The sequence below is a fragment of the Corvus cornix genome, chromosome 14 (genome assembly GCF_000738735.6).
Source record: "Corvus cornix cornix isolate S_Up_H32 chromosome 14, ASM73873v5, whole genome shotgun sequence".
In the NCBI taxonomy this organism is placed as follows: domain Eukaryota; kingdom Metazoa; phylum Chordata; class Aves; order Passeriformes; family Corvidae; genus Corvus; species Corvus cornix.
The window spans coordinates 14,033,350-14,052,615 of record NC_046344.1 but is presented as its reverse complement, the minus strand read 5'-3'; the positions used below and the strand labels follow the sequence as shown (position 1 = coordinate 14,052,615).

The following is a 19,266-nucleotide window of genomic DNA, read 5'->3' as shown; positions in this document are numbered from 1 at the left end:
CGGGCCGCCGCCGCTTTCCCCGGTGCGCGGCCGCCCCTGGTGGCCGCGGCCCGCCCGCTTCGTGCCAGGTTCGCCTCAGGAGGCGCCGCCGCCCGGTCGGGGAGAGGCTCAGGCTGTTCTCTCAGGGCGAGGAGCAACAGCGCTCAGACCCCTCGGCTCCGCCAACGGGGCCGGAGGAGCCCCCCGAGCCCATGAGGGGAATGAGAAGATGGAGGGCGGGCGGGAACGGTCTCTGTGACAACCGGTGGCGGGAACCCCTGCGCATGCGTGGGCAGCGTGAGGGCCCTGTCAATGTCCCGCCGGCCGGGCCTGCGCATGCGCACCGCGCCCGCAGCGAACCGAGCGACGCGGCTGGTGCCCCGCGCATGCGCTCCGGCCGCGCACCGGGGCTCCCCGCCGTGGCGGTGGGGCGCGGGCAGGGCCGCCAGCCCGGGCCGCGGCGGACAGGTCGGTGGGCACGGCAGGGCCGCGGCGGCGGGACCTGCCCGGGCTGGGGTGGGCGGGCGGGAAAGAAGCACAAGGGCGGCGGGCGGGCAGGAGCGACGTCATGACGCCGGCGCTGTCAGCGCGACGGGGCGCCACCTGGTGGCGGGGAGGCGATGGCGTTGGACCCGGGGGCTGGCCTCGTTCCAGGCTTTACGTCACTGGTATTGCGTCAGCGGCGTTGCGTCATCCGTGACGTCATCGCGTGAGGCGCGGACCCTGTGTGGGGCTGAGGGGAGCCCAGGCCGCAGCCCTCGGGGCCCGCGCGGGGCTTGCTGGAGCTCAGCCCCGGACAGCAGCTGGGGACAAACGGTGCTGAAGGATGAACTCCATCCTTGGTGTTAGTGTAGCATCAAAGGCAGAAATTCAGGCATACAGCAGAGGCAGAGTTGTTCAGGGTAAGGAGACGAGGGTGTTAGAGTTTTAAACAGCTGCTCCACTGACAGCCGGTAGGATTCGTTGAAGATGTTTAACGTGTTCAGCTTCAAAGCAAACTTCTTTGTAGCAGTGTTACCAGGGAAAGCAATTCTGATGCATTTGTCTCTGCTTCATGAAGCAACGTGGAATTTTATCTGTTGTTTCCAGGCTCAGGGGCACAAGGAGCAGCATATTCAGAAGGGCGAAGAAGGACTCTGGACAAGAGCCTGGAGCCACAGCACAAGGGGGGATGGCTCACCACTGGCAGAGGGCAGGGTTAAAGGGGATATTGGGAAGGAATTGTTCCCTGTGAGGGTGGGGAGGCCCTGGCACAGGGTGCCCAGAGAAGCTGTGGCTGCTCCTGGATCCCTGGAAGAGTCCAAGGCCAGGCTGGATGGGGCTTGGAGCAGTCTGGGATAGTGGAAGGTGTCCCTGCCCATGGCAGGGGGTGGGAATGAGATAAGCCTTAAGGTGTCTTCCAGCCCCAACCATTCCGTGATTCTGTGGTGTGGGCCTGCCTTGAAGGGAGGCAGTGTCAGCTAGCTTTACTGACAACACTTGGTCCCTGAACCTGCAGACACACAGGTGTTTATTTTAACCATGCAGGTTTTAGATAAAGCCAGAATTACAGCTGGGCAAAACCAGTTTGACTCCAGTAAAGTCCAAAGGCAGTGACATTGGCTGTTGCTCAGTCTGTTGGCTCTCTATGAACTCTCAAAAATCACAGATTGGGTACAGCCCCTGTTTTGTCTACACAAAGAGGCCCTTATATGCTCGACTTTTGTATCCGCTTAAAATCCTGTTCTTCATCTCTTTCCTGGTCCCTCCTTTCCCCTTTGATTTTGGTGCTTGGATTAGAACAGTTATCTGGACACCAGTACGGGTGTGTCAGAGGCAAACTGGAAACAGAAGGTGAAAGAATTGTTACCATAAGCTTTACATTTGGAAGAAAATGGAAAATGGACCTCAAGTTCTTTTGCCCTTTTGCTTTTCCCGCTGGGTCAATTTTCATTACATGCAGAGTGTTGTGGGGTTCACTGTAGCTCTTGTGTGTGATTTTAGCTGAGAAGAGAGCAAGTTATTCATTGTTACAAATTAATGAAGTGTTAGTGTAAAAGGTGCATTATCAGATCACCTGAAGAAATCTGTGATGAGTTTGGTTACCTTTTCAAAGTGAGCATCTTCCTATTTTAGAGAAATCAAGATACTTTGTTTAATTTCACTTTATATTTGGCTTCAACATAGTCACAAATCAGAAGACAGGATTTTTGGGAAAAAAATCAGTAGGACTGACCTTGTTTTAAGTGAATGTGCCCTTCAGAATAACACTGTCATCTTGGAAAGGAATGGCTTGAATATTCAACATGGGAGCGTCCTTCTCTTTATTTTCACTTTTTCATTAATTTTTCAGTTCATTTTCTTGCCACAAGTATCACTGACTGCTCTGTTCTTGATCTACAAAATAACAGAATTGGTTGACGTGGTCACAATTATCCCTGTTGGGGTGGAGTCAGGCACCTGGGAAGAGGCCACATTGTGGTTTGGAAGAATGATGGGCTGTCCAATGGCTCCCTTTTTGACAGCTTGATCCTGCTGGTTGGTGTCTCTCCCAGCTCATTTCCTAAGGTAAAGAACAGAAAAACAGGACAGGCAGAGAGTTAATCTCTGTGGGGTGGCACTAGAAACGTAAGTGCTCAATGACAGCTGTTTGCAGCTTCATTTTGAAACTTACCTAGCTACATTTTAATAATTTTAAATGCCTTGTATTGATTTTGTAGGATTTTAATTAATCATTTTGTCCCTTGATACTCCTTTAGTAGTTTATAGGAAAATTACCCCTCTGATAACACAGAGAGCTCTCATCAAATAGGTATTAGCTGAGTGTAGGTCTGGATTTTTATAAACTGTGTTGATTTGGCTTAATTTTATGATCCCTCTGTGTTCATCAATTCCCATATAAGCCATTTCTTTATCAGCTTGGTGTTGAGCTCAGTCTGCAAGATGGGTGTTTACTTCCCTAATTGTCCTTTTTGAAAAATCACAGTGACTTCTGCTTGCAAATGGTCCAATTCTGTTGACAGAAACACCTTCAGCAGCTGCTTTTCAATGTGCTTTGCATTGCTCCTAAACTGGGCTGCTTTCCAGCACCATCAGGGGATGAATATTATAGAAATATTTAGTATTTGCAGGATTAACAGTTCCACGGTTTGATGTAGTGGCCTTGGTAGGTTTTTTTTCTTGGTTTTCACGTACACCAAAAAAGATCTTTTTTGAAAGTCCTTAACTTTTTCTGACAAGGTAATTTTACCTCCTGCTTTTAATACATTGCATTGTTTATATTCTTTATTTATATTCAGAATCCAGTTCCATCACCATGATATTATTTTACATCTTTGTTTTTGTTATCACTCTGATTATTTTTCTTTCTCTGAAAACCAACTGAGTTTTTATTAAGTATTGTTCTTTATTGACTTTTAGGGCCTCTACCAAAATGTTTTTCTTCAGTCCTTAACATCAATTTTATTATTCTCTTAAAATTAATAGCTTGTTGTTGTTATCAGTCAAACCAATTTGATGTTTTCATCACCAGCTGCTTCTTTTTGTGATTTATGTGTTACTGTGTTTGCATACAACCAGGAGTATTTGCACCTGAGTGACCGTTAGTTTTTATTTGTCTCTGCACTTCCCCTTTATCCTTCCAGAGGAGGTATAGAGTGAATTTTCTATTCTGAGGACGTGTTGGTAGAGGGGCACTTTGTTGTGTAAGTAATGATTTAAAATTCTGTCTGGATTGTGATTATTTTTTTAGTGGCTGTGAAATGCTTTGAAGTGTTTTGCCATATGAACAGGGTGCTGGCAGGGGGAGGTGTAGCTCTGGACAGAGATGTGAGGACTGAAGGGATATCAGGTAGGGAAGTGGGTGGTGCCAGACAGACACGGATGCTGATCCCTGCTAAGATTGCTCCTTGGAATCTCAGTATGATTTTCCTACCTATCATTCCCTTGCTTATAGAGACTTGAATTAATTTCTCATTTCCTATTTTCCACATCTGGTTTTGTTACCCTTTTCTGGCACAGGGAAGCTGGCAGAGACCAGAACAAGAAAATTGTACCTTCTTTGGATTCCTGTTTTGCACTTAGATTTGTTCTCTCCTCACAGAACAAGCCCTGCTGTCCTCAGTGTTAAAGTTTTTGCACTTCTGCAAGCACAGAGACACTGTACAGATGCAGTGTCATGTCTTTGTAAAGTAGTGGTAAAGGTGTTGGTTAGTGCAGGAACCTGCAGAGAACAGGCTCTAGTGAAGAATCCCTAAAAGGATGGAAGATAATGTGCTTTTTCGGAAGTCACACCGTTGACAAGTAGGTTCTTCATCAGGAACCTGTAGGAAGGTTTTTTGTAACAGGATTTGGTCTGGAAGAATCCCTAGGGACCTCCTTCTGGTGTGGTTGCCAGAAAAAACACTGCAGAAATTCTTTCCTTTCGCAGTATTTGGTCTGGCTTGACTGGAAGTTTTGTCACTAACCCTCATATCTTTGGCTGCAGCTTCCACAAAAGGAGAAGGTGGTGATGAAACTTCTAATGCCAACCCAACATGGTGCATCCCATCATCCTGCTGCTGCCAGCACTCCATAATTAGCGGTCCGGGGTCATCCAGGCCCTGGCAATTAGCTAATTTCTGAAGACTGAGGTGAAGCTGGAGGTGGGGGTGGGGGAGAAAGGTGGCCTCCTTTGGACTCACTCCAGCAGGTCCATGTCCTTCCTGTGCTGGGGACTACAGACAAAAATTCAGGTTTTGTTGTTGCCTCACTTTCTAGTGTTAAATAATCCCATTTCCCTTAGCATTTCTTGAGAAATACAAGAGATTGCTTCCAAGGCACTTTCCTGGTTTTGAAAGTATAAAGTGAATTTTTCTTTAAAGATGAGGAATTGAGGAGGAGATGTCCTGAGGCACCACTGTGGTGCTCGGGAGGGGAGAAGGTATCTGCTGTGTGCAAGTTGTTGAGGCCTGCCTAGTGCTGATGGACTGTTGTAGCCACGGTGATGACATATTCTTGGAGACTGAAATGGCAGGAGAATTTTTCCTGGAACAGACAGACAGTGTAAAGCAGCAAGTGAGCAGGCCCAAATGTTGTGTATTTGAGAGCTCAGAAGAGAGAATGTCAAACTGGACTGCTGGTGGAAAAACGCTTTCAGGGGTTAAAAGAGAGGCTGCTCTGAAAAGTGGGAGGATAACAGATCTTTTACCTGTTTGGGTTTTTTTAAGGATTTTATGATTTAACTAAGTAATTACAAGGCAGTAAATACAAGGCATGTAATAGGTGCATATTTTTAAATCATAAAATCACAGAATTATTTGAGTTGGAAGGGACTTGAAAGATCATCCAGTTCCACCCCCCTGCCATGGGCAGGGACACCTTCCACTATCCCAGCTTGCTCCAAGTCCTGTCCAGCCTGGTCTTGAACACTTCCAGGGATAGGGCAACCTGTGCCAGGGCCTCATCACCCTCACAGGGAAAGATTTTCTTCCCCATATCCCATCTAATCCTACTCCCTGGCAGTAGGAAGCTATTGCCCCTTGTCCTGTCACTCCAGGCCCTTGTCCAAAGTCCCTCTCCATCTTTTTTGTAGGCTCCCATCAGGTACCTGTTGAACTGGTAGAAACGATAATCAAGAGCAGTCAGGACAAAATACACTAAATCCATCCTTTTCCCTCCATTTTCCAGGTTCTGTCTTTCATTCTTACTGGTCCTGCTTTGTACCATTTTACTGATGCACGTTTACTTGAAAGGCACAGCTGGGCTATAGATTTGGCATCTCAGTGAATAGGTAAGTGCTGCTAATTATTTTATTTGTGATTTGTTTAGTTTTAAGATCTTCCAAAATGAATTGAATATTATACTGACAGAAGTGATTTTCAAAGCCATTACCTTTTGCGCTCAATAGACTGGTGCCAAAGCTGGTTGTTAGGGGCAGCAATAGCAGCAGCTTCAGAAATATTGAGATGTTGAATAGATCAGGAACCTGTAAATGCAGGTCTGGACAGGGAGGAGTAATATAGATAAATTCTTAGTTTTGCATCATAGGTGTGTCTGATCTGATCTGCCTGGGACACTGAACGTTGATAGCAAATGGAAAAGTGCTGATCTGTTTCGCAGTTTAATATCAGGAACTCACCATAAATAATCCAGCAGTACAGCTGTGTCTGAGGTATTTAAAGCCATGTAGGATGTTAAGATTTGGGACTTCTCCACATGCTGTCTCCTCCTTAAAAGAAAAAGGTCAATTTACAGTTATAATTACACCAGTGTTCTGTCCAGGAAAAGTAAATTTATGAACTTTGATTTCTCTCTAAGAGAAAATTACTCCAAGATTCACAGCAGAATCTTCTGCAGGTCTGGGAGCCTGAGTTTAAAATAAATAAATCCATTAACATCTGTAATTGCTTATAGGAAAGGCTGACCCATGGAAGTGTGTAACCAGCATTCCTCAGCCTCTCATGTCTGCAGCCAAGCCATTTGAGAAAACAATCTCCCATGTGTTTTTCCTGCTTTTTGAGTCTTTCTGTGTCCAGAGCTTTACTGGAGTAACTGGACTATAGCTGCTGCCATTCCAAGTGAAACACTCTGGTTTAGGTTTGAAAGAAGTAGTTTTGGGAGGAATATAAAACCCCTGGTAAAATAGCCAGCACCATCATGAACTCAGGACTAGGAAGAAGAGGACAATGAAAACATGTAAGAATAGAGCTCTAGTTTTAATGTTGCCTGAGAGTTGATGGCATTTCCATCTGGATATTGTACCCAGCGCTGTTCCAGGTAATCCCTGCCTAGTACTGCTGTTCTTGCTGCAGCTGAAAAGATTAAGAAATTCGTTTAAAAATGCTATTTATTTAGTCTGTTTACCTCATGTGTGTGACAGCAGTCTGTGAAACATGGTCAGTGTCATGGTTTATTGAGTACTCAGGGGAAGAATTCAGCAGGAGCAGGAGGGCTAATCCTGAGTGAGCAACTGTGGAAGACAAGAGGAGAGAAAAGCTGAACATGTTTAATGGAATCATTCTCTGACTTGTCCTAAAACCCCTTCTGAAATGCCACAACTCCATTAATTTACTTCTCAAAATGAGGTTGGCCTCTCCTCTCTGGAACTGTGGTGTCTCAAAGCAGAGTTTAACACTCCAGAGTCACTGCTTGAGCTGAAGGATGGGTGTTTTTCCTGCTGCATTTGCTGGTCTTGTGCTATGTAAGTAGGAATGTGTATAGCAAAAGGACAGAGCTGTGTATAACAAAAATCCAGAGCTCCAAGACAAAAGCCTACCCCATATCAGATACCTGTTTTAAAATCTTTCCTCTCCTTTGCTAACGTGGCTTGGGCATATCTGTAGTACAATTACAGGGACAGTGTTTGGGGTCAATATGTGCTGTTTCTAATCTTAGTATTTCATGCAAATTCTCTTCTCCTTCAGCAATTTACACCTTGTCCCACAGTGCATCTGCCTGTACCATCCTGCATGACCACCTGCTTTTGTTTCTCTGTTTAAGGGCTTTCATAAGTGTCTCTCTGAAGCTCTGTAGCTTATCATGATGATCTTACACATGCTCTGCACCAACTGAGGTGCCTAACTTATGGTCCAGAGTCTTCTGAAGAACCAGCTTGTGAAAGCAGGTGAGGTCCTTGGAGAGAAAACATGCTTTGCTGAATGTGAATTAACTGTGGAAGAATGAACTGTTGGAAGTGCCCACTCTGTCTGGTGACCTCATTGGAGCCTGGAGAATGGACATCTCTGAGGTGCTGGAAGGGCTGATGCAAATCTGAACTGATTCTGGTGTTTCCCCCTGCCCTCCAGTCCTCACAGTGTTCTTAGGCCACAGTGTTACTGGAAAGCCGATGGATGAACAGGACAATGATTTTAAGGAATTGTGGGCAAACATTTTGAGTAGGGCAAAGAAAAAGGCTGGGGATGCTGAGGCAACAAAGAGAGTTCAGGACTGGCCAAAGAGCACCACAACACGAAGCAAATTAAGAAGAGGCAAAGCTGCTGCTAAGAGCCAAACCCATCATCACTTACCAGCAGTGAAGGAGATAAACTTGCCTCAAGATTTGGGTCCGAAGGATCAAACGTTGGTACAAGAAGAAGATGGCGATGCTGCAGCCTGCAGTGGTGAGACTGCACAGGGAGATGGAGCAAGGAGCCCTCTCCCTGCCAGCCAACTGAGCACAGAGAGCACTGAGTGTAGCCAGAGGCCTCTGACAGGTGAGTGAACTGAAATAGTTCAAACAGAAGATAGGCAAGGACTGAAAGGACTCTGTAGCTCAGTGAAGGTCTTGAGAAATCCATCTGGAGGGGACACAGTAGCACTGTTGGAAGCAGGCTTGCCCCTTACAGGGGTTTGATCTAGGAGTGTGTTCTGTGCTGCAGGCAGGCAGAAGATGTCCCTCAGTAAGGTGAAGCCTCAGCACAATGTGATTTCTTGGCCAGTCATTATTCACTGATTTTTGCAGTATCAGAGCTGAGAAAAACACTCTCAGATCATCTTGAAGCAAGCTCCGAGTATAGTGTGGTCCTTTTTTACTCAATGCTTCATTGTATGGTGACATATTGTCACTGGATGTTGTCAAGGGTAAAAAAAACCATGAATGAGTTAGGAAAGGTATTGGATTAGTTCATAAAGGATTAGTCCTTCAGTAGCTGTTAAACATGATGACCAGAATGCAGTCACCAGTGATGGAAGTCCTTATACTGATAAATTAGGTCAGTCAGGATTGGGACATTGTGTGGTTGGAATGCTGGGAGAGCAGGGCTGTGGGACTGCCTTCCATGTCCCTGCTGGAGACCTTCATGCAAGACTTCCTTAATATTCCTCCCTGTAAAAAGGATACAAAGGTATCTAAACACCTCTGCAGCACAGAAGCTGGATGTTGTTATTGTGGTTATCAGGTATAAAGTCCTGTAATAGTTACACAAATTGTTCACTTCTCTAAGAATGGCTGTGCAGAACTGGGCCTGGCCCAGGCTGCTGTTGGGGAAGGGCCTCCCAGCAGCTCTCAGTGTGTGTTTAAAGCCACCTGGTAAAACTGGTGTTTTCTCCCCCTCTAGCAAATCCTCTGAGTGGCTGTTCCCAGACTACCTTACCCCTCCTTCCCGCTACTCCTCCAGGAACCTGCTCTTCACCCACCCCAAAGGTGCGGGTGGCAGAGCTGGTGGTGGAGAGAATGCAGCAGTTCAAGAGGGTGGCACCTGAGCAGCTGAAACACAGCTTGGATGGGAGCGTGCCAAAGGCTGCAGCCAGCAGGGATTTCCCTGCCAGGAGCCAGGAGCAGAACCCTCCTGAGGATGGTATGTTTCTCCTCTTGGCTCTGGTGTGTGCAGAATGAGTGGCTGGTGAGAATGGTTGCCTGAGGAGCAGTCCTGGATCCCAGGGCTTTGTTCCTGGCTGGCCTAGTGGCTTGGTACAAACCACTCCAGATCCCTGAGAAAACATTGTTAAAAGATTATCCATACTTTTTTTCCAACTCTTCTCTAAGGCTGAGCTAACCTCATGTAAATTCTAGAAGAATAATTGTCTTTTGGAAACAGGTTGAAATTCCAACAGTATCAGTGAATGTGATCATCCTTCCCTTGGGACAGTGTTAGGCAGCTCCTAGGTATCCTCCATCTTTGGTACATCTCCAGGCACTCTCTAAGGTGATATGTTCTGTGTTGATAAATTTAATTCACAGCAATTTTACTGTGGTTGGTTCTTTATAGATCAAGTCCCTGTTGGTTCTGTATGGACATGAAAATCTGCTGTGTTATACATTTTATGTATAAAATTCCATATTCTCCCCAGAAACTTCAGCCAAAACTGTCCCTTCACTGTCCCTGACATGTGATGCACTGTGAGCAAATTGTCACCTCCTGCTCCTGGGCTGGTACAGTCTTGGAGTGTTGGAAAGGAGCAGGTTGTACCTTTCCTGGTGAGAGATCAGGTGTGAAGATGCAAGAGAAAGCTTGCCATTAATTTTTGTATGTCTAGTTTAATAAGCTAATAATGACAAGTGTAACAGTTTCTCACCTTCCATAAGGATTTAGTTTTCCATCTTAGATCATTTCTGCCTTCTTTGCCAGATACCCACCATCTCCCATCTGTGGAACACGACAGTGCTCTGGCTTTGGCTCTTCAGCAGGAATCCAAGGACGAAGCCCTGGCAAGCCTGGAGGATGCAGGCTTGTTCTTCTGTCAGATCTGCCAGAAGGATCTCACAGCCATGAACACGCTGCGACGAGAGCAGCACGTCAACAGGTGAAGCACCAGCCAGATCTGTCTTTTCTGTCCAGTCCCCCATAGACTCCTCACTCAGCCCAGCCATGGAAGAATGTGGGATTCTGCTTAATGGCCTTGACCTTTATGGCTTGAATTAACAAATCATTTTAATGTGAAAGCAGAGGCTGATTGTCTTGCCCTGCAGGGCTTCTGCATGTGTGTGGCCAGGCCAAATCTGCTTTCATCAGCAGTGTGGCAGAGGAGCTGCCATTGTAAAGGAACTTGGTGATCTTAAAGGTCTTTTCCAACCTTAATGATTCCGTTAGTGATGAGTCCCTAATGCAAATTTTGAGATCTACCGATTTCAGCCAACAAAGTCTTTGCTCTGTTTTGCTAAAATTCATCTAAGGACATCCAGTATGTCATTGTATTTTAGCTGTTTTCTGAGGGAAATGTGACACTACTCAGAGAGATGACTCAATTGAAATTACTGCCCTTCATTTAACCATTTCCTTAGTGGTAAATATCAAACACAATATATTATGTACAGACAGCTCTTTGGAAATTAAAACTCTGTGCTCTTCTGTTACTTTTCAGAAACAACACATTTGAATGATTGTAAATTCTTAATTCAAGCACTTCCAGAAGGCAGGAGTGATGTAAATTGTTCAGTCCTACATCATGTTACCGAGTGGCTGCCATTGATCAGGCTTGTTTGCACCTGCAGCTTTCCAGGTGTTACTGTTGTTTCTGTTTTCAGCCATTTTGTGCTGCTTGAGAGGACAGAAGCTGTAAAACAGTGACAGTGTTTGACAGCTAGAAATGCTTTTTGGAAAGTCAGGCTTTCTGAACTATAAACATGTAATCATCTGTTGAGATTACAAGGTTATATTAGCCAGGGATTTTTTGATAGCAGCCTTCATCCCAAGAGTGAAGCTGTAGATGGATAGATGCACCGACACACCAGTAATCACCAGTGCTGAATGGTCTCTTAGCACAGCCCTGTGTGTGTCATTACCTAATCAGGGAGTGACTTTTGTGATAGGTCCTGCAGATCCAGGATTTCACACCCTGAATCTCTTTGGAGAGAACAGAAAGAGAACAAGTACAAATTTTTACATAGTTATGGCCTGCCAGAAATTATTTGAAGTTCATCATGCTGCACTCTGGAGTGTGGTGTCAATTCAGCTGCTCCCTTTTCTGTTGACAGGGGTTTATAAATTAGGTGGAATGTTTGAATGAGTGCAGGAAGAGGGATTAGGTGATGGACACACATGAGTGTGTTGTTCAAGAGAGGCTGTGGAGTCCTTATTCCTAGAGGTGTTCAAGGCAAGGCTGGAGTAACCTGGTCTGGTGGAAAGTGTCCCTGCCCATGGGAGGGGGGGTGGATCAAGATGGCCTTTAAGGTCCTTTCCAACCCAAACCATTGTGGCATTCTATGATTCTAAAGTTATTCACTGCACTTGCCTTTGAGCAATACGTTTTTAATATGCCTCTGAGACCATTATCTCTATGTAACTGTTCTCTGTTGTGTTCATCACAACATGGCCACATAATGCTTGTTTCTTTAGTGGATGTCCATGGCTGTTGCTGGTATTAGAAGTGATTGTGCTTTTTATTATTATTATTTTTGTTGTTGTTGTTATTATTATTATTATATTAATGACTTAAGTCCTAGCACGGACCCTTTAAAATCTCCATAGGTAAGCTTTGCCATTGTCTCCCAGGTGTCTGGATGAGATGGAAGAAGCACAGATGTCATCCTCCAGCAAACCAGTGGTCCCTGAATGTCCCATCTGTGGGAAGCAGTTCCAAACCTCACAGAGCCGAGTCAGTCACCTGAAGCGCTGTGCTGTGGAGATGGATGTGCCTCCTAATCTGCTTCTTCAGGCAGTGCAGTTGCAGGTGGCCACGCTTGGTGATGCAGCTCTTCAGTGTCCCAGGTAAGCTGGTAGGAAAACAAAAAGATGCTTGTTGCTTACTTTGGCCTGAGAGATGTTGGAGGTGGGGATGAACAGTAAATGCAAGGCTGACTCACACACTGGGCAAGCCCTGAGCTCAGAGCAGGTCATGTAGAGCCATGGCCCAGTACCAGGTGAGGAGGATGTGACAGTCAGTTGGAGAAATAATCTTAATTTCCCTCAGAAGAGGTCAGGTGGTAGATGACTTTAAAAGCCAGCAGGCAAGAGCAAAATGGGGAGTAAATAACCTTCCAGTGGTTTGTCAGAATGGTTTCTAGTCTGTGAGGCAGTCGCTCAGTAAAGCAAAATGGTGTGTTTGAGCTTACTGAGCAAACCACAGAGTAGGAGTGTGGAGCCTTCCTTGGGATCTGTGGTGCCAGGACAGCCTCAGCTCCTCAGCTCATGGCTGTCCTGGGAATGTCCTTTCACCCTGAGCCAAAGTGGGAGCAGGTGTGTTTTGCAATGTGCTTGGTACAGAGCTGCTCGCTTGGATTTGAGCAGAATCTTCAGAGTGCAGCAAGTGGTGCCTGAGTGAATTTGTAGAGGAGCTCATGAAGTCCTTTTGTGCCAAGGAAGGACCATTGCCTGTTCCTGTGGAAGCAGAGGGATGGGAAAGCATTTTCTGGTGATCTGGTTTTCTCCTGTTTCAACTTGTTTGTTCCCTTTTGGTAGAAAAAAATCATTCAAGGTAGAGATAGCAGATGCTTACATCCCAAAATAAGACTTCTCTAATAAGTTCCATGAATGATGAGAAATCATTTGCTCTCTGCTAGGAAAGAAAGTACTGAATGCTTCTTATTATGCTTGACATGGGAATCTCTCTGAGTAAATGGAGCAGCTGCTCTGGAGTGCTCAGTGTTTGTTGTCTCTGATCCAGTCACATTAACTGGGGCTTCCTGCTGCATTCTTGGATTTCAGCAATCAGCCCAGCAGGGCAAAGCGGAAAGGCCCCTCCAACGAGGACTTGAGGAAAACACAGAAGAGGGCCAAAATGGAGCTTAAGGATGAAGATTTGCAGGTTGCCATGGCAATGTCACGCTCTCTGTTGGAGCAAGAAAAGCAGGAACAAACAAAATCAGTTACAAATGTGAAACCGGTGGCTGCTTTCCCAATCAAATGGAAGCCAGGATCAGGTATGTGTTACAGCAAGTTAGTGTCTGAGGCTGTGCTATGCAGGAGTAAGGTGGCTGCTCTCCACCAAAACTTCCCTGTTGGATACAGGAGGGATGACAGCCCTGTTTCTGGTTTATTTAAGCTGTCAGAGCTTCAACAATATGCAGTATCCACATGCAGGTAAGAACGGCTGCAGGATGTCCATGGTTTTGGGAATCTTGTGCTTTTTTTCATTGGTTTGTTATTTTGAATCTGTAAAATAGTCTTAAGCTGTTGTTTCTTGTAAACTGTGGAAGTGAGGAGAAATAACATGAAAATATGATTGTTATTTCTCCTGCAGTAGATTTTTTCCTATTCTTCTTGCTGCAGCCTGGATTAATGCAGCTTTTTCAGTGTTATCTCATATCATTTTGTCCTTTCTGCAGTGCCGTGTATGTCCAGTACATGCTGCTGAGCAGGTGCCTCGCTATGTCAGAGTGCAGAAGGGCTTAGAAAGGCAGACAACTGCCAAGGGAGAGGGTTGAGAGCTGTACAGAGGGGAGACTTGACTCTTCATAACCCTGCTCAGGTCTCCTTCCTGCCCATAGGTACTCCCAGTTGGATCTGGGGTTGGGCATTAGTAAGGCAAAGGTAGTAAGATACAGGATTTCCTAATGAAGGCTGCCTAGTGTTTGTGTGAGCTGTGGTTTGATGTCATCCATGACCAGAACACAAGATAAGGATTCCTTCATAGGTGTGTTGGTGGTTTTTCCTCCCTTTGTTGTGCAGCACTGCCATACAGTGTTGGAGGTTAGGATTTTTCTTTTTTCCTTTTTCTTTCAGGGAATTTTGTCCCATCTGTTGCCTAAGACATGATAAGGACCGGTACTTAAGAGACAAAAGAAGTGGCCAGGGTGGAAGGAAGGGTGCAGCTGGCTACTGTCTTAGCTGAGGGCTTTTCTCTTGGGAAGGGCAGAGATACCCGAGATTTTGGCTGGGGGGTGAGGGGCTGGGCTTAGCTCCTGGCTCGTTCTCGGCATCGGAGGGGAACGGTCGAGTTGCTGCTACCGTGGGGAGAATTCGCTGCCACCGCGGAGTCCAGCCCTGTACTGCTTCTTCCTTACCGTGGGTGAGCGGCCGTTGAATTGGGACCTTATTAACCCCCGATCTGACGGGAAAGGACCCTCACCATCTACTCGGGTGCCTCAGGGGAAAAACCCGGCCCCCCGAACCCCACCCTCTTCCCGGAGGGCGCGTCTCCCGGCTGCTGCTGCCCAGCCCCACTGCTTTCTGCTGCTGCTGCCTCGGGCTTTTTTGCTACAGCACCCCGTGTCTGCCCGACTTTCCCCGCAGCTCCTGCTACGGCATATATATGTAAAGAACTGTTATTCCTTTCCCCATATCTTTGCCTGAAAGCCCCGTAATTTCAAAGTTACAGTAATTTAGAGGGGAGGAGGGGTCACGTTTTCCATTCCAAGGGAGGTTCCCGCCTTCCTTGGCAGACACCTATCTTTCAAACCAAGATATACAGGCAGCGTTCCATAGGGCTGGGAGGCTGCATGACTACCAGTGCTTTCCATAATGATCAGATTTAGTGGACATGGGAAGGCCCCCAGAATGCAGCAGACCAGTGTGAGGAGGAGTCATTCTTCTCCAGAGTTCGTTTCTCCCGTAAGGGCTATCTGAGGTTTTGGACTACCTGCACAATCTTAAGAGTTGTGTTCTCATGCCTTTCGGTCAACTCTGAGTACAGTGCTGAAGAAACTGCTGTGTTGATCTCCTCTGCCCTGTGTGTTCAGCTGTTTATTTATTTGGATTCCTTTTTTTTTTAAAGAGAAAAAAAGGCGTAGAAAAGGTGCCAGTGCCCCTCCACCACTGCTGCTCCAGGACCCAGAGAAGGCCCACAAGAGGATCCAGGAGCGAGTAGCTATGATGCTGACAGAAGAGGTGGAATTCCCTCCCACCCCTCAGCTGCCCATTAGTAGGATTTTGGAAGATGAATCTGGAAAAGCAGCCTGGCTCATGCCACTGTCCAAAGCCAAGGACTGCTTTTTATGGAAGATCAGTGCTCTGACAGGACCCTGTGACCCTGGATCATTCTACACTGCAGACTTAACCCCTCCAATTGAACCCTGGAAGCCTGTGCAGGTGGGGTGCTCTGTTGTCCTTGCTCTGATATGTGTGTGCCCTAGTTCTTGATACTTGCCCTGTATCCCTTCTGTTTCCTCATTTGGAATGTGAACCAGTGATCCCCTCTCTCTACACACTTGCTGTCCGTGACCTTTTCTCCCCTGGTCTTACACAGTCAGGTTTGAGGATCTTGAACAGTCAGGTTTGAGGATCTTGAGCTTTCATTTCTGCCTTTTGGAAAGGAGAAGAAGGCTCATGTTACCATGGTTTTTGAGCTTTCAGAAAATGAAAGGGTTGGAAACAGAGAGTACTGAGTAAAGGGACCCCATCCTGCTCATTATGCCGTTACTTTGTCCATATTTACAGCAGCCTGACTCTTGTTTTTGTACTTGGCACTTCTCTCTGGTCATTTCTATTGTGAGTGTTGCCCATGTTGCACTCAGCAAGGACTGGGGGAAAAGTTTAAACTGAAACTTGATATTTGCTAGCACAGAGAAGGTGGGAATGCCTGGGGATGTACAGCCAAGCGTTTGCACTCAGCCTTTCCCTGTGCATCCCACTGCCTCCTGGTGCATGTGAGCTTTGATCCAGGTCTCAGTTCCACTCTTTCATTTTGTTTCCACCTGGATCTGCTTCTTCCAGTGCTCTGTATTTTTATAAAAAGTGCCCACAGGAGCAGACAAAGCTCTTTCAGTCTCTTTTCTCCGAGGAGGATATCCCTTCTCTTTCTTCCCTCTTTCTTCTCTTGAAGTATTTGCTGCTCCTGTTCAGAAACTACTGTGCATATGTAGGTGCTTTATTTAATACTTCTTCCCTAGTCAAAGCCCAATGTTTCTCTGGCTTGTTGCAGGTTGAGGCTGGAGAGGAGGGACTCCCTTCTAGGACGTTTTGAGCTTTCATTCAAGCCAAAAACTGCCAGAAAAGTTTAAAAATAAAAAGCAGGAATGTTTTTAAAATCATGGCAGGAGTGTGTTTTTCCTCTGATTCTTTCCATTCACAGAAATGGCTGGACCATTTTTACTTAGAAATAAACAAGCAAAATTATTTTTTGGGAAACGAAGACCAAACCTGGAAAATACCCACTCCAAGGTGAAAGTTTGATTTAGTTACATGTAACTGCAAAAACATTTCAGAACTCAGAACAGAAGCACCTGGAGAGCTTCAGCTGTGACTTTTGCCAGGAACTCCAGCTATAATGAAGTATTTAGATGTTGGATTGGGAGCATTTCCCCCATCCTTTCTCCCTGCTTGGCAGTTGCCTGCACAGACATGCTCCTGGAGAAACCAACTTTTCTGCATTTTCTGTTCTAGTTTTCTTTCTTCTGTTCAGAGCTGTCTTATCTCTGGAGATTCCTTCATAAAACTGCAGAGAGCTGTTCCTCAGAATCCCCTGTACCTGGGCAATGCTCTGTGATCCTTCATAGATGTTTCAGGAGTATGAAGTAGAGACCATACTCTGAGCTTTGCAAACACACAAAACAAGACCTAATTTATTGGTGTCTTTTTTTCCTCCTCATTTGATCAGAATAAGCCAGAGAACCTCCAGCCACCAATGGGGTCTCACCAGCCAGAAGTATCCCAGCAAACTCAGCCTGACCTCAGTTCTCAGGAACCCATTTGCACAAAGGTTGGAGGCCAAACTTCTAATGAATCCAAAGCAGGCCCCAGAGGAGATGGGCAGCTTTTATCCCCGAGCCAGAAGGACATTCAGACCCTGCAGGACCTTGTGGAGTTGGCCAGGGAAGGACTCACCCTTACTCAATGGAACCTTGACACTGGCCATGTTCAGGCAGCAGAGCAGCCAGGTGAGTTCTGGCAGCTTTGTGAGCCCTGCCCCTGATTCCTTGAGCTACACAGAGCCAGACTTAGGCTGGGCTGAGACAGAGAGCCATGGCAGCACCCACAGGTTGTTGGTGTTTATCCAAGAGGTGATGTTGTGGGGGCACTTTTTCCTCCTGTAAGATTTAGATACAATCAACCTGATATTTCTGAAATTATTCATAAATCCCAGCTTTTAAGAGAACTCCTGGACTGCAGATACTAAATTTTATTTTAAAATTAAAGATATCAAAGTATTTTCTGCTAGGAAAGAGCCTGGATGTGTTCAACAGTTAGAACAAAATCTTCATTCCTTCTTACCTTGGGCATACAAGAGAGCTGGAGAGGGACTTTTCACAAGGATATATAGGACAAGGGGGATCGGCTTCAAACCAAAGGAGCGTTTATTTAGATTAGATACTGGGAAGAAATTTTTCCCTATGAGGGTGGGCAGGCCCTGGCACAGGGTGCCCAGAGCAGCTGTGGCTGCCCCTGGATCCCTGGCAGTGTCCAAGGCCAGGTTGGACGGGGCTTGGAGCAAGCTGGGATAGTGGAAGTTGTCCCTGCCCATGGCAGGGGGTGGGACTGGATGGGCTTTAAAGTCCTTTCCAACCCAAACCAGTCTGTGATTCTGTGGTTCTGCCTGGACAGCCTTTCTGTTATGTGCACTGTCTTTTCAGGTCTTGAGACAGTCGGATGAGAGAGATGCACAAGAGGGATGATTTTGTGTTGGACATCAATTACACAAACCTGAAGTTAATCTATGCCTACACAGGGTTGAAAAAATACAACACCTGGAATTCCTTTGTGGGCAGCTCTAATGTCCCCAGTCACAGTTGCAAATGGTGCACAACTGCATATTTCAAGGGCAGTGGTACCCCTTAAAGTGCTCTGGCTCTTCAGCAGAATCTATTGTGTCTCCTGTTCATCTGTGAACAAGAACATGGTTACTAAGCTCACCTGTCTGCATTTGCACTTGGATATAATATTCCTCATTCCCCCTGCTAAACTGGAGCAAATGGTCCCTGGCTCTTTAATGTATATAAATAACAGTGGAATGGTGCTTAGGAACCCTCAGCCTGGCACAACCCAGAGCCAAACCTTGCAAAAAGGCATGAGGGAGAGAATGAGCCTTCAGCCCAGCCAGCCTGGTCATAGCAGCTGTCACAGCAAGGATCCTGTTAGGAGTTCTTAGATCATTCTGTCTCACAAGGAAGTTGTATGTGATTTGTGATGTGCATTTTCTTCCCTGAGGAGAAGAACTGACTCCCAGTGATCCTCCACATAGTGGCTTTGTGCCCCCATCCAAGGAGAAGAGCCTTCTCAGGAGCAGCAGTAAAAGAGTAAGGATAACCATTTTTTCCACTCTTTATAGATTCATCTATAACAATAAAGCTGTTGCATTTGTGCAATTCAAAAAAGTGTGGAATATTTCCCATTCCTTTCTGTGGAAACAAAGTGGTGCTTAAGGTTCACAGTGACTGAGGATTCATCATGGGCACAGGTGAGATCAGCACACCTGGGGTGTTCCATCGATGCCCACAAGAGCCTGGGGATTTTTCAGTACTTGTCTTCCCTGATGGGAGATGATTTAAATGCCAGGGAACAGAAGGCCAAGCTGAGCAGGTTAGAGAATTGTGTTGTAGCACTGAGTGTGGGGTTAGGAACCAGGGATGCAGCTGCGGCATGTTATGCAATACACTGCTTTAATGCCCAGGTTATCCAGGAGAAAACTGGCTGCAGCCCAGGAGAGACAGAGCTGCTGGTGCTCCCTCTGGGCTCACACACCAGCCAGAGCTCCTTCCTCCTCTGGCACCTTCCTCCCCACTCTGTCCTGCAGTGGGAGAGGGAATTCTTGCAAGGACCGCTTGGTTTGTACTAAGTCCTGGCATAAAAGCCTGGTAGGTGATGTGGAATGCTGCAAGAGCCATGGAAGATGAGCAGATTTTGCTGCTAATTGAGCTTTTAAAGGGTTTGGTATAGAAAACCCCCAGTTGTGGGAACACAGAGGATCTTGTTTGAAAATCAGTGTGTGCTCTGTGGTGACTGAGAAACGCAGCCTAGTAAGTCACAGATGATTTTTTTATCAAGCCTGTATTGTTCTGTAGATCTCATCTTACCCCAC

At 46.2% G+C, this 19,266-nt stretch overlaps 1 protein-coding gene across 5 annotated transcripts in view; it reads left to right on the top strand.

Annotated features, from left to right (window-relative positions):
* Nucleotides 1–362: 362 nt before the first annotated feature.
* SLX4 (SLX4 structure-specific endonuclease subunit) overlaps nucleotides 363–19,266 on the top strand; it is a 29,329-nt gene continuing 10,425 nt past the window's right edge. Inside the window, exons 1-10 of one of the 5 annotated variants that reach the window (XM_039560682.1) lie at nucleotides 363–447; nucleotides 5,626–5,728; nucleotides 7,438–8,150; nucleotides 8,994–9,233; nucleotides 10,005–10,179; nucleotides 11,868–12,083; nucleotides 13,020–13,234; nucleotides 15,028–15,341; nucleotides 16,849–17,128; nucleotides 18,402–18,484. In XM_039560682.1, the coding sequence (XP_039416616.1) occupies nucleotides 7,784–8,150; nucleotides 8,994–9,233; nucleotides 10,005–10,179; nucleotides 11,868–12,083; nucleotides 13,020–13,234; nucleotides 15,028–15,341; nucleotides 16,849–17,128; nucleotides 18,402–18,484 (1,890 nt within the window). In that variant the 5' untranslated portion in view covers nucleotides 363–447; nucleotides 5,626–5,728; nucleotides 7,438–7,783. Of the gene's footprint in view, nucleotides 448–777; nucleotides 882–5,494; nucleotides 5,542–5,625; nucleotides 5,729–7,437; nucleotides 8,151–8,993; nucleotides 9,234–10,004; nucleotides 10,180–11,867; nucleotides 12,084–13,019; nucleotides 13,235–15,027; nucleotides 15,342–16,848; nucleotides 17,129–18,395; nucleotides 18,485–19,266 lie in introns of those variants that run through there. The other 4 variants (XM_039560681.1, XM_019281603.3, XM_010392124.4 and 1 more) reach the window with 4 other exon arrangements.